At 48.8% G+C, this 14,031-nt stretch overlaps 1 protein-coding gene across 6 annotated transcripts in view; it reads left to right on the top strand.

Moving 5' to 3' along the window:
• CDC14B (cell division cycle 14B) overlaps positions 1–13,806 on the top strand; it is a 97,094-nt gene extending 83,288 nt beyond the window's left edge. For 5 of the 6 annotated variants that reach the window (XM_074363033.1, XM_074363032.1, XM_074363037.1 and 2 more), the window contains one exon: positions 4,117–7,808. Coding sequence is in view for 4 of the 6 variants with exons in the window: in XM_074363032.1 (XP_074219133.1) it covers positions 4,117–4,153 (37 nt within the window). In the remaining 2 variants the exon portion in view is untranslated. Of the gene's footprint in view, positions 1–4,116; positions 7,809–11,773 lie in introns of those variants that run through there. The other variant, XM_074363039.1, reaches the window with a different exon arrangement.
• The last annotated feature ends 225 nt before the right edge of the window (positions 13,807–14,031 follow it).

The following is a 14,031-nucleotide window of genomic DNA, read 5'->3' on the forward strand; positions in this document are numbered from 1 at the left end:
GCCCACGCGGCCCTAAAACGCCTTTCGCAGTTTCCCTTGCTCCTTTATGACTCCGATGCCCTCACATCTCTGAGGCATTGGGCCGACAGTGATCTCCAGTGCTGAGTCATTCTCCTTGCAGCCTCCACGGCAGTCTGTGTCCAGAAGACTCGTTGACCGACCGTGCTTTGGGCGTTTTGCTTTTTTAAGGAAAATCGTTCAGTTCTGCCACTCTTCCTTTTTGCTAATTCTTCTGTGCGCTTTTATTATATACTTGTACTTACATGAGACTGTGATAATGCCTCAGTCCGTGTAATTGAGAGCTGGGCGCTGACTCATGATTTTAGGGTTTAAACTTTTTCATTAGAGAGGTATCAAATATTCATAGTCTTTTTACTCTCTAATTCCACTTGAGAAGACTGTTAGAGAAATACTGGCAAAAAAGTCAAAAGATTTAGGTACATTATAACAGAATATCAGAACGTTATTTGTAACAGCGAGAAACAGGAAATGATTGATGAATTCTGCCAAATGAATTTGAGAGTCGTGAAAAGAAAAGTTAGTGACGTGGATTAATTGTTCATGGAGCAGTAAGTAAAAAGGGCTCCACATAAAAATTGTCAAGTATTGCTCTAATTTTGTAAGTGTAAAATACACTTTGTATACATGTAGAAAGATGCAGATATGTAAATATTTATAAACGTAAACATTTATGGGTGTAAATCTATCAAAGTAAGATAAACGAAAATGTGCCATAATATTAACAGTTCTTCTGGTTAGTTGGGCAGTTGAGGATTTTTAAAAAAATTTTTTCCCCTAACTTCTCTACAATAAATGAGGGGAAATGGGAGTTTTTTTTTTTTTTTTTTTTTTAACCTTGACACTTTCAGGTTAATTACATTATTAAAAATTCAACTAAAAAGCCAGCTGTTGGTGATAGTTAGACATGTTTTGGATGGACATGTTCTTTGCAGGCGTCCTTCACAGCCAGGTGTGTTTTGCACGTTTAATTCTGCTTTTTGCTTTCCTGGATGGTGCTCTCCAGGTTTCCGATGAGTAGCGTCCCGGGGCCGGGACCTCGCGTGTCTGGTCCCACCACGATGCTCTCAGGGGCGTGGCCATGTGGCTGTTTCTCCATCTAGGTCTTGTCTAGTGACCCACACGTGTGCATCTCAGCAGAGCAGGTTCCGGACTGCAGCGAGCATCTTCCTGGGGTCCCTGGACCCGTTGCTTTGGGGGCCCGAAAGTAGAGTTCAGACTGCATCACTTGACTGAGTATTAAAATGGCCCGAGCAGTTTCCAGGCATTTGGGATGGTACTGAAAACCCAAAAGACTTCTTTTAAATTCCAAAATGGACTTTCAGGGATCTGGAGGGGCAAAGAAGTGAAATCGCGCGAGTTAAGTGGGTTTCACGGTGCTTCTCACCGCCCCTCCCTCCACGCCGGCTCTCCTTGGCCTCTTTCGGGGCCGTGGCCTGTGTTGACATCACCTCATCTGTGAGCACCTGCAGCTGACGAGAGAAAGGCAAATGAATGATGCACAGCTCCCACTCCCTGCTTCTAGGACATGATGGGAGTCAGGCAGCCAGGCTGTAGCCCAAAGCTTTTACCCTGCTGGTTAATACTCATTTTTGGTTGGAGGGTAATGAGAGAATTAACACAATTTGTACATAATCTGATTCAGGACAAAACAGTATGAGCTAAGACTGTTGAATAATTTTAACGTATTGACTAGAAATCTTTACACACACACACACACACACACACACTCACACACAGAGATACACCCTTTCCGTGTACGTTCATAAGTACTTCCGAGGCGCCGGGGTTGCCAGCCTGCAGCCACTCCCACCTGTGGGACCTTCTCTCTTGCAGGTTGACGTCGTTTCCATGTCGTCATCATCATCACCTCTGTTGTCCCCTAGAACCTGACCTTTCATTACGTTCTGTTCTATTCTTCGAGGCTTCCAGGATGGAGACCTCTCCGAAACTCTCTTGTCTGTTGATTTGGCTCCTTTGATTTTTGACAGTTCACTGAAAGGCTCTACTACACCTTTGAAGAACTTGCCCATAAACATGTCAAGAGAGCAGTTCTTTGGAGACTAGAAAAATACACGTGGCCATAAGCACTTGTCGTTGGGAAGAAATGCCACCACGTTTCTCTCGTGGCAGGTGATACCCCTCGTGTATCCGTTGAACATAAGCCACGTCTAAACTTGAGTCCCGGGTGCCAAGCTCTGCTCTGTCACGGCCACAGCAGTTCAGGCACAGAAACACGAGCGTCTGGTGGCGGGTGGGGTGCTGAGGGGAGTCTGTGTGGCACCTCCCTCGTCTGCCTTCTTAAGTCCAAAAAAGCAAACTAACAGATCTCTACATCTCCCACGCCCTGCGAGAGCTGTAAACCCATTTTAATGTTTCTCTTTTAATCCGTTGACGAACCGGCGTCATCGAGATGGCCTGTGTTTCGGTGTTCTTGCATCAGCGCTCTGAAGAGCCCTCTCAGAATGAGTCTTGAACATTTCGTCATCGGGCCTCTGGTGGAGGACCCAAAGCTCCCTCATTTGATGTATTCAGTTCAGTCCATGTCTTTACACCGCTCACCCATCGAGTGCGTGTTGCTGTGAGCGTACGCTGTCGCGTTGGGGCAGTCCATTTTTCCTTCCTTCCTCCCTCCCTCCCCTGCTCCTTCCCTCCCTCTCTTTAAAAAATTATAACTTCATTTGTTTCCCAGGAAAACTGTCATGTGTCTTTTTCAATCCCACGTGGCATCACTGGGAACCAGCACTTTCTGCCTCACCTGCCAAACCCAACCAGTGCTCATTGCTTTGGGGTATTTTGTACCCCAGTCTCACATATTTTGGAGGAAGATAAATGTTCAGGCTCTTTTCTTGGCCTCTGAACCATGAGTCCCTTCACAAGCCCTTCGGTTGAGAGTAAGTACGTTTAGGACTTGGGCTTTTTAAGTCTTCTCATATGGAGCACTTTCCATCATCACATCTGTCGCTGCTTCTTGTCCCGTAGAGTCTCAGATCTCGCTGTCTGCTCCCTCACCTCTGGGCTTGGCATTTTTGTTGCCGCCGCTGTCTTTAAAAACTGTCACTGGAGAAGCCCCAGCATGTTGTATCTCAGTTTTCCTTTATGCCGGTGACCTCTCATCTTTTAAAAATATTAATCTCCCTTTGAAATTTCAGATATTTTTCCCTCTTGGCTCCACCAACTGACTTGGACCTTTATATTCAGAACTCTGTCGGAGTCTCTGTGCACGAGGCGAGTGGTTCAGATGAGCTGCTCTGACGGAGCGTCGTCATCACCCGCGGGGGGCCCCCTCCACGCTGGGATTGGTTGCTCTGGCTCCCTTCTTTCAGCTTTAGTTTTCCTTTGAAGGGATCTATTCAGTTGAAAGTCAAAGTGGTCCATAGGGGCAGGGAAGGAGGGAGGAAGGGTGAGGTCAGCGCAGGTCAGTTACGCACGAACGCGACAGCTCCATGCAGCGGGGTGTCCCCTGCAGCGGGGTGGCGGCGCGGGCACCTGCTGCACCCTGCCCACCTGGAAACTGCTTTCGGTGCCCAAGCTTTGTCTGTGACCGAGGTCTGGCTTTGGAAATAACCTAGTAACACTTCTTTATCTTTTCGTTCTTTCCACTTCTCCCACAGCCTGGTTCCTCAGAGGGAAAGAAGGAAAAGGAATGCTTTGCAACAAATGCCCTTAATGGCGTTATGGTATTCTCATTGCTCGGCTGCTTTTGCCCTCCCTCCTTTCTTTTCTTCCTTCCTTTCTTTCTTTCTTTCTTTCTTTCTTTCTTTCTTTCTTTCTTTCTTTCTTTCTTTCTTTCTTTTCTTTCTTTTCTTTCTTTTCTTTCTTTCTTTCTTTTTTAATTTTTTTTATTGTCTTTTGATTTTTTGCAGACTTGAACCTTTTTCTGCTCTGCCTTTTCTCTACTGTCTGTCTTTACTTTATGGTTGATACTGTGCTGTCTTTCCCAAAGTATTTTGTCATAAAAGAATTACACAGTGTGTATACTTTTTAGCATGTCAGTATTTTTATTATGTTGCCTTTTCTTGTCTTTGATAACCACATGGGACACTTGAAAGCCTTCATGGTAAAATCCTTTTTTTTTTTTTTTTTCCTCCCCTGTAGTCCCTCCATTTCAAGGACTAAAACAGTCTTGCGTTAAGTAAAAACCTGTGACCAGAGCCGAAGGAAGACTCTAGGAACAGAAAAACTGCAACAGGATTTTAGCACAATTTATTTGGAGACAAAACAAAAATTGCAAAAGCCTTAGCTGCTTGCCACCTAAGTTTATTCAACGAAGAAAAAGTCCACTGGAATTTAAATAACTACAAGGATTTGGGCACAAGCGAGTGACTTGAAGAAGGCCCAACTCTCCTTCTGTAGAAACGTCTTAAGTTGAACAACGAAAACGCGGTTGTAAATTAGTCTCAGGTGTAAATATCAACGCCCTCTGTTCTCAGGGCAGCTGACGCGTCTGTGTGGTGCACGTGTGTCCCTGTGATGGCAATCATTTTAGCTGCTGGCCTTCAGAAGAATTGAGGATCTGATGGAGGTTTTTTTTTACTTAATTATTTGCTGGTCACCCTGTGTCAAAACTTCTAAAGATAAAACAAGCGTTACTGAAATGGTACTTTATGTCATTTGACGCCATTCGGTTTAATCATCTCCATTTTAATATTTGTGATATTGTTGAAATGTTAACTCCGTTAAGTACCCAAGCTGCTTGTCTTCCACCAAAGAGTGCTTTATTCACAAGAATCTGTGAAAACCACATTTTAAGACTGGTGCATGTCGCGATACACATTGGTACTCGGGTAACCTAAAACTTGCAAGAGAATATTAATCGTAGCTTTAGAAGCCTCAGGAGGAGAAACTGGCTTCACAGTTGGAAGATTGTTGTAAGTCGTCCCTTTTTATGTCATTTTGAGATGGAAGAATGCCAGGGCTGTCCACTATGTGGCTGCCCAGTCATACAAATTAAAATTGTATTTCCTTCCATGCGGGAAGAAACCCCACACTGTTGATGTTTGCCCTTGGAAACCGTGATCCCAAATAATGGTGACCTTTTTTTTATATAAAGTTACTTTATTAGGGTCTTTCCTGTCGCGCTGTGGGTTTTTTTGTTATGTGATCAGCCTAAGGCCATTCACACACCCTTTTATTTCAGTGACAGTTATTTGCATCTGGATTTCAGTTGTTTGTAAATAAGAAACTCACTGTTGCCTTTGGTTAGGGAATACAATTAATAACTCTTTGCAGAGTGCCTTCTCCCCTCAACCCCACAGAAACACAGCAGAGTCTGTGATGTCAGGCAATCACAAATCCGAATTTACTTGCTGCTAAAAGAAAGGGGGGGGGCCAAAATAAAAGAATATTTTTGCAGTCACCTGGGTTACTTCCATAATAAGAAGTGAACGGTTTAGTTACCATTAACCGGTTATCATTAGCCTAGTTTGGAGATTGGGATGATACAGTATTTAAAGGCAAAATGCCTTCACATTACAAGATGAATGAATCCCGTTAGTAGGCAAATCCACTTTTAAAAAGCTGCCTTTTTCATATGACTGTGCAGAATAAGAAATGGCTGTGGAATAAACAGATTAAAGTCTGTTAAAGCCAAAAAAAAAAAAAAATTGGAAGGCTGTGGTTCTATTTTGGTATTTACTCTTGGAGGAGATTGTAAGATTGCCTTGTTTTCAGAGGAGATGGAAGACGCCATTGTTTTGGCCAAAGCAGCAGCTCCCTCGTTGGGCACCATGGGGCTGGGCCAAGCCAGCTTTTAAGTTGGGGACTAGAGCTCAGAAAAACAGCGGTTTTTCTATCCCTGGAAGTTCACAGATACAAAGACCCATTGCCTGACAGGAAAACAGCTCTTCATTAAGCTTTGAGTGGGAGGAGAAACATTCCATTTGTTGTGTCGCTCTGGGCGACCATACCGCAGGGTCATCCTGTGTCCAGGCGTAAAACCTTGAATTCTCAGGGCAACTCTCCTTCCCTTTATACTTCTAAAGGCCATCTCCTACATAACTAGTCCAGGCAGTGGTGCAAATCAGACTTCCATCTGAACTGTTCTTGTCGGTCAGAACGAGTTAAATGTGCCGTCTCCCTCGCAGTGAAAAAGCCATTTGGTGTCTTGGCCAAGAGTGAAAAATTGGGGCTTCAGTGTACTTTTTGTTTTACAAATTGCCTTTTTCTGTGTCTGCTGCTCAAGTTTCCAGCTAGAATTGCTGTCACTGTGGCTCTTCCTACAAATCCTTGTATTTGACAGGCTCACTGAGGTTAGTCGTAGCAAGCTAGGGATTGGATCAAGCAGCATTGCTTGGATGGAACACACATCTTGGGCTAGTGCTTCAGACGGACTGCATAGCACAGTGTTCGTAAACTTACTGGGGACATATCTCAAATCCAGGGTGGCTCTGGGTCTGATGGATGGAAAACTTCCTGCGATGAATAATAAGAGTAGACTCTCCACCCCCCGCCAGCCCCCAGCAGAAACTTCAACACACTCAAGAATCTTCTGAGTCTCATTTGTTACAGAAGATCTTGTTGCTATGGGATACGAAACAGGGCATGTCAGACCGAAAGATTACTTTAACTTAAGAGCCTTAAATAGCTTTGAAAGTACACCAAGTCAGTTTCCACTGGAATTAAAATTAGAAAGGAACTCTTTTAGGTGCCCTTGAAGCTTTCTGGCCTGCCAAAGTGGGTACCTAAGATGTATAGACAGACTTTCGTGTCAGAGTCTTAAAGAAAGGCTAGAAATCTCTCTTCCCAGGGAAGAGGGAGGACCCTGAGCAGTGCCTCACTGAAACAAGTAGCCTTGTCAAAATGTAGCCGCGTCTACGCAGCGCGCTGCTCTTCTAGTCTCCAGAATTATTCTGTTCTAAACTTGATCCACTTAGCCTGTTCCCCCCCACCCACCCACTTCTTGCCTGCCCTCCTCCCCCTCTCACAGGGGTGATGTCTACCTCCTGGGCCCAGACAAGTTTCAGAGGAGTTCCCCGGTGTTCTCACGGGGCAGACGTGTCTGCCCGTGGAGTCTGAGACACGGTCGGGCGGCCGCGTGGACCAGTGGGCATCCTGGGCATCCTCTCCTTTGCTCGATATGCGAGCATTGCCCTCCTTTGATGTTTGATTTCAAAAAGTAGCTTAGCTGCTCTCCTGCAGACATCCTTTCAAGCCATCATCACATTTTGGGAAGCAGTGCTCATCAAAAACAACTTTAAAAGCATAGTTTAATTCTTTAGCAGTTTTCTCCCGCTGACACCGTCCTGTGAGGTTACCTGCTGCTCCTCCCCTTCTCCTAAGTGAGGATTCTCCGTGTCGCGAAGTGGGAATGCTCCACGTGTGCATAGTTGACTGGACAGTTCACCTGTACTGTGTAGGAAGTTACCTCCTTAATCGCCCAATAGAATTAACTGTCAGCAGATCTGTTCATCTGATTATAGTACTGCAGATTTATATTAATAATTTGCAGACTTTTATCTAACCTGCACTCATGTACAGATTATTAAAAGTTTTCAAATGTAACTGAATAATCAGTATTTGATCAATCATTGTCTTGATTTTTTTAATTAAAATGTATATTTCTAACTCATATTTTATAAAGCTGAGAGAACTGGTTGAATGAATGTTTATTTTCCTGAAGGTATTTTTAAGATAAAGCTTCACAATGGCCTGTAAACTTTGCGTATCTATGTAGTTTGGTACATAATTGTCACATTTGAAAATCTTGTGTATTGTAACTGGTTTTATACAAAATGTTGAATAGTAAAAATTGTATAATTACAATCGTGTAATTAAAAGTATTAACCAAACAGCCGTTTGGGTTTTTTTATTCACTTAGCATTCTGAATTGTGATAGGCAGTGGCTAAAATACAGAATGGGTGTAACCCTCCGTGGTAGTAATTTGCCAAGACTGCGCCAGTAAAATGCTTTGTGCTGGGGGCTTAAACACAGAAGTTTATTTTCTTACAGTTCTGGAGGCTGGAAATCGAAAACCAGGGTGTCAGCAGGGTTGGTTTCTCCTTGAAGCCTCTCTCTTTGGTCTTGTCACTGTGCCGTCCAATCCCTGACATCCCTCTGTCTGTCCTTTTTAAATGACACAAGTCGGATTGTTTAGGGCCCGTCCTCATGGCCTCATTTTAACTTAATTACCTCTTTAGAGGCCCTGTCTCCGGATCCAGTCACACTGAGGTGTTGGTGGAAGGGCTGCTGCTTAAGAATCTGGAGGGAATACAGTTCAGTCCATAAGACCTTCCCCAGGATGAGACGCTTGTGTGAGGGCGGGGGCTCCTGCTATGGGGTTATTCTGCACAGCACCACTACCGGCTCACGCGGGCGAAGGCTTGACTTTTCTGGAAACGGCTAAGGATGAGGCACGTGAGTCAGGCCCTTGGAGTCTTGCTGGTCAAGGGCCGTAGCCCCTTCATTTTCCCTGCCAAGAAGTCAGGATGACAGTGCTGAGTGAAGGGCGGGACCCTGCTGGAGCGCTTCGCGTCCCCGCGTGGAACCCAGGACGCCTTCTCCAGGGCTGTTTACCTGCCTTGCCCCTTGGTGTCTTGCAGGGCAGGATCCTAAAGGACCTAAGTGCCCCCAGCATCACTCAGAGGTCGTGTCTAGGGGATGTAGGAGGAGCCTGGCCTGTTAGGGAGCGCCGTCCAGTTCCCCAGGGAACCTAGCTTTGATTTGTGCTTGCATATGAGTTTTCAAAGCACAAAACGAACCTGTCTGCTCACCCCTATCCAGACTCCTCCCCACCCCGGACACCACTACCTCCAAAGAGGGACTTGCAGGCTCTGTCCGCTGTTGAAATCTGCAGCGGCTACCTGCCCCTCCACGGTGTGCCCTGAGACCCATGCTGAGCTGCGTGCCCTCCTACTGACCCACCGGAGCTCAGTTGGTTGGCAGAGGCCGGCAGCTCAAGGTTTGTGCGTACGGTGAAGGGCGCAGGCTTGGCAGCAGGGCTGTGAGGCCTGCAGGCCTCCGGGTGAAACCACAGGGCTTGTCGGTTTCTCGGGGGCGCCGTCACGTGTTCCGGGGCTGTGCAGTGTGGGCGGCCAGCCTCGAGACCCCCTCTCCCTCTCTGCTGTCAACTTCCCTGTCCCATTCTCCTTTACCCCACGGACAGTCTGCGAATCCCCTCTACCTCTGTTTCTTAAGTAAAATGGGAATAAAAGGAATTCACACCTTCACAGTTATAATGAGAATTAAATGAGATAATACAGAGAAAGTGCTTAAAACGGTATTTGGCACATAGCTTTCAATAAATTAATTTTTTATTTAAGGTAAGTTTCTCTAGATGGTTAGACAAAGACCGATTTTTGATAGCAGATTAGGGTCCCTCAAGATCTGCTGTCTTGGGTACCTGCAGCATCATTCCAGGCAAATAGAATGGTTGTTAAGTATTTAAAGAGGTTAGACTACTTTGGCTTTTGAAGGAGAAATCCGTGCACTGAAGGTCTCCTGGGAGTGCTTTGTTCAGGGGCAGAGTGGAGGGTGTAGTTACGTAGAAGAGGCCCCTTCAGGAGGCCCCCATGAGTTTATTGAAACAGCACATTGATCCGGGAAGAGCAGTCAGCAGTGTGCGTTCTAAAACAAGCAGTGCCACTTAATTCTCCGACCTTGGGGATCCTTCAGTCTGCCTCCCGGCCCTCACTTTGTTCCTCCATAAAATTGCATTCGTAAGTGCCTTAGTGTTTAGATTAAAAAGAGCAAGGTATGAGGTCATCCCTTAACATCGCCTCCACCGTGGCTTGCTTTTCCTCCACGCACGTGTCTAAGTGCAGCCGTGGGTGCGCTGGGAGGCAGTGTGGCGGGAGGGCGATTTTGACCTTCTCTGTGGTATACGCTGTGTCAGCAGCCCTGCTCTCCCCATCGTTGCCCAGGTAGGTGGTGCCCAGCTCTTTACTGCCGTCCCCACTGCATGAACATTCTCATATGTAAATTCTTCCTGGCTGGTATTGCTTGTTTCCTTAGGATAAATTCTTACAAGAGGCATTTCTAGGTCAAGGACCTGCAGAACTTTAAAGCTTTTGATGTACATTGCATCAAAAAGCAAGTAGGGTTGTTCACAGCATGGATTCTGGGGCCAGACTGGGTGTAAACCTTTGCTCTGCAATTTATTAGCTGTGTGATTCGGGCCAGAATGACAGTACAGTCGTATGAGGATTAAATGAGTTAGTATTTGTTGATTACATAGAACAAGCACCCGGCCTATACGAAGAGCCATGTATGTTATATTTAATTTTAAAATATTGCCATAACGCTCTTCAAGAAGTGATAAATGCGGCCCCCTGGATCCCCTTCCTCCCTCCTCAGCAGCTGTCATGACACTGCTGAGCTGGTTCCTTAAGAGCGGGACACTGGCCCCAGCACCATGGGGCAAGGGTCACCATCACTCCCTGCTATATCCAGTCCTGTCTTAGCTGCCCCGTTATTCAGATTTGGGGCATCTTTGTCTTCTAAGTGGTTGGCATAGTCCCCCTATGTTATATGCAGTCTCACCATGTTCTTGGCTTACAGGGGGAGCAAATGGACCCTCGGGGAAACCCTTCCAGGTTCCTCTCCAGACCCCCAGCTCCCCGAGTGGGGAGGCTGGCCCAGCCCACGTGGGCTGGAGATCCCCCCCACGCCGCCCCTGTAGCACATCTGGCCGCCTTGCCTCGTCTCTAACTGTGTCTCATTTCTTTGCTAGCAAGTCTGCACGGCTGCGACATGCTTCTGGATGACGGGTGCTCCATCCACACTGAAATGCCCAGGTAAGGAGGCCGTCTGCCAGGCGGGAGCCTAGCCTTGGCCCCTCAGATACAGTTTTAAATGAGGAGAGGCTTTGGGTGGGGAAAGAAAGAGTGGAGGAGGTCGTGCAGTGTTTTGCTTGGAGAAGGGACAATGGTTTCTTCTCAGCATGGGTGTGCCTCTCGACGTAAAACAGAATGACTTTTGATGCGGACAATTCTTCCTTGGGTGGACTCTCCCGAGAATGCAGCCAGTCTGGCATTCCCGGCCCACTGCCACCCCACCCGCAGCCTGCTAAATGCCAGCAGTGTCCCGGCCACTGGGCAATCAAGACGTGCCTGCCTTTTCAGCCACCTTCAGGAGGCAGTGCTGCCCCCTGGAGTGGGTCCCCTGATTAGTTTCAAGTACAGCTTTGCTGGGCGATGTCATAGAAATGGCAACGGACGCTCTTGGGGACCCTGTGACATGAATATTGTTCTCCGGCCTCGTTCTGCTCTGGCCCAGGCTCCACTTGGCAGAGGAAGGGGCCGGAGGAAAGGCTTCATTGTTATATGGGAGGTAGCAGGGGCTCAACCCTGGGAATAGGGCTCGTGGATTATTCATGAGACTAGGGGACCCTGAGGCTTTAGGTCTGGCCTTGGGTGGATGGACAGACTGCCTTCCTGCCTGGCCCTGGCTTGCCCCCTACAGCGTCTGCAGGGAGGTTGCCCATCCCGCTGTCTCCATCCCTAAGAGTGAGGGGTCTGTTGTAACAACTGGGTGACCCTGGGAGCACTGTGAACAGGCCAGTGGTTGGCATGTCCTTGAGTGTTCCCTCGACACTAAGGGATGGGGAGTGGGGATTGTGATAGCCAGTGGCCCCCCCCGGCTCAGTCCTGTTGTTCAGGGTGATTCTGCTCTGACCAGCCCTAGGGAGTTTAGAACATGCACCTCGGGGTCTTTTCTCCAGCCCCGTATTAAACCAGTCCTTGCCATACCCAGTAACCCCCTAAGACAGGTCCTGGGGTTGTAAGTACAACTCTGTCCGTCTCCTCCCTTTTTCAGCGATGGCTGGATGTCCCGGGCTGTAACCTTTCTAGACCGGCTTTTAATCTGGCTCGGGATCCGCAGAGACTAGGGCCATCTCCAGAGGTCTCTCCTGGACAGCACAGTGCTCACCGTTGGAAGTTTTCTCAGGGTGTAATTTAAACCTGTTTCCTCAGGTCCATGCCTCAGCCTGTCAGCAGAAGAGTTTTTGCCTCATTCTTCCACTGGGTATTGGGACCGCAGCCCAAAGCCAGAGCTGGGCCTTCCTGTAGGTGGCCTTGGGGGATGACTGGGCTGGGGACAGGACCAGGCTGGCACCCTCTCTGGTAGTGGTGCCATCTCAAGTGGACAGCATCCCTTGAACTGTCTTAACGTTAGGGGCCCTTGTGACTGATGGTCCCTCTGTCTCCTCAGAAAAGTCCATGCAAACTTTTTGAAGACTTTATAGTCCTCATCGTCCTTGTCGTCCTGGCTGCACATTGTCCAACTGCAGGGGTGCTGTTCACGCAGGTGCAGTGTGAGTGGCGCCCCGCAGAGGTGTGCCGTGAAGGAGCCTGCTCACCAGTCATCCCAGGGCCCCCTTCTGGGCCTCAGGATCCTCGGTGAAAACCCCAAATGATGCCTTTCCACCCCGGTCACAGGTCCCTGGGTCAGGATGGAGCCAGGGGAGAGGTTGCCGCGCCCCTGACTGGGCCAGCCTGTGTGCCCCGTTCTTTCCCTCCTCCTGAGCTCTCAGCATCTCTGCTCACTCCTGCTCTCTTTCCCGCACCGCCAGAACAAGCAGGTGCTGCTCCTTTTGCGTTGCCGAGAATTTAGGACTTAGGGACTTAAAAAGTTTTCTTCCCTGTTGCTCTGAGATGGAGGGTCGGGGGTGGCGGGGGAGGTGAAGTGTGGACCAGAGCCACCAGCAGTTATGGGGGTTGTTTGTCGAGGTGAAGGAGGCCCCCCCAGAGCTGGGCAGGGCACACCTCTGACTTCTGGCAGGGGGGCTGCTCTGGAGAAAAGAGTTTTCCTGTCCTCTGAGAACATTTGGGAACTCTCCACACCCCCCGAGGGACTCGTGTGTGGGGTGGTGCCGCTTCACTCCCCAGCTTACAGATGACCGTGCTCCCTGGTCAGCCTCTGGAGATGGTCCAGAGTTGTTCCAGGGATGCTCTGCCCCGGCCACCGGGCCAGTTTTGCTTGCAGGAAAGTTGCAGTGGATACGAGAGCCTTTGTGGTTTGGTTGGGGAAAATCCTATTGCCCTGGGAAACCTTGTGGACAAGGAGAAGGCTCTCCCAGAGGCCCGGGAGGCGGGCAGAGGCGGCTTGGGCTGGAAGATGCTGCTGGAGCACGTCGACCCTTAGATTTCCATGAGGCCCCTGAGAGCGCCAGGCTTCTGCTCCTGTCTCCACCTTGCCGGCAGCCTTGAACCTAATCGCGTGACCTCTCGTGTCTTGCCATCTCCAGCTGTGCAGGAGGCCTAGTGAAGCTTTCCCAGAACACCTCACATCCCAGGATGCTTTCAGGAGAATGCATCCGGATGGACCGGTTCATGCTACTGCCGCGCACGGTCCCGGTGTGCTTTGCCGCGGTCACCACCTTGCCCCGGGGAGTGGCTAAGCACTGCAGCGCACAGCACACCCCGTGCGGTCCTTGGGGCCCCCACAGAAGTGCATGTGTCCTCTGGCCTCTCCCTGTCCCTCTCCCAGCAGCTTTGCCCAAGTTGATAACTGGAAATTTCAGGAGCGTGTAGAAAGAACGAGGCTTGGGGATCGAATCTTTTTTCGGCTTCATCTTGTTATCCCATCCTTGCCTAGCTAGGGAGCAAGGAAGACGGACGTCCTTCCCTGTTCCCTGACTGCCTTCAGACTTACAGGACACTCAGGTAAAGGGCTGAGCACCCCGTGGATAGTGGCTCCTTTCGGAGGGACCCGGGCTGTGATTGGCACCGTCACATGGACAGGCTTCTGGGGAAATCGGCCCCTTGGCTCCCAAGGTGGTGGTTACAGGGAAGTTTTTGCACTTTCCTCCGTGTTGTATTTGACAATAAAGATTTCTTATAAATCCCTGCTTTTTTCCTTCCTCGTTCTCTTTACTCCATAAATAGCCAAGCCGAGCCCAACACCCGGGGCACGCTGTGGGCAGGGATGCCGGCTGCCGGGGAGCCTGACTCAGGCTGGCGTCAGGAGGACGTGGGGGTGAGGAGCCCTGGGTCCTGGAAGGTGCTCGCAGGGTGTGATCCCCATGGAGACTGAGGGCGGCAGCGGCAGCAGAAGGGAAGCAGGCAGGGCTT

Source organism: Camelus bactrianus, chromosome 4 (genome assembly GCF_048773025.1).
Source record: "Camelus bactrianus isolate YW-2024 breed Bactrian camel chromosome 4, ASM4877302v1, whole genome shotgun sequence".
Lineage (NCBI taxonomy): Eukaryota > Metazoa > Chordata > Mammalia > Artiodactyla > Camelidae > Camelus > Camelus bactrianus.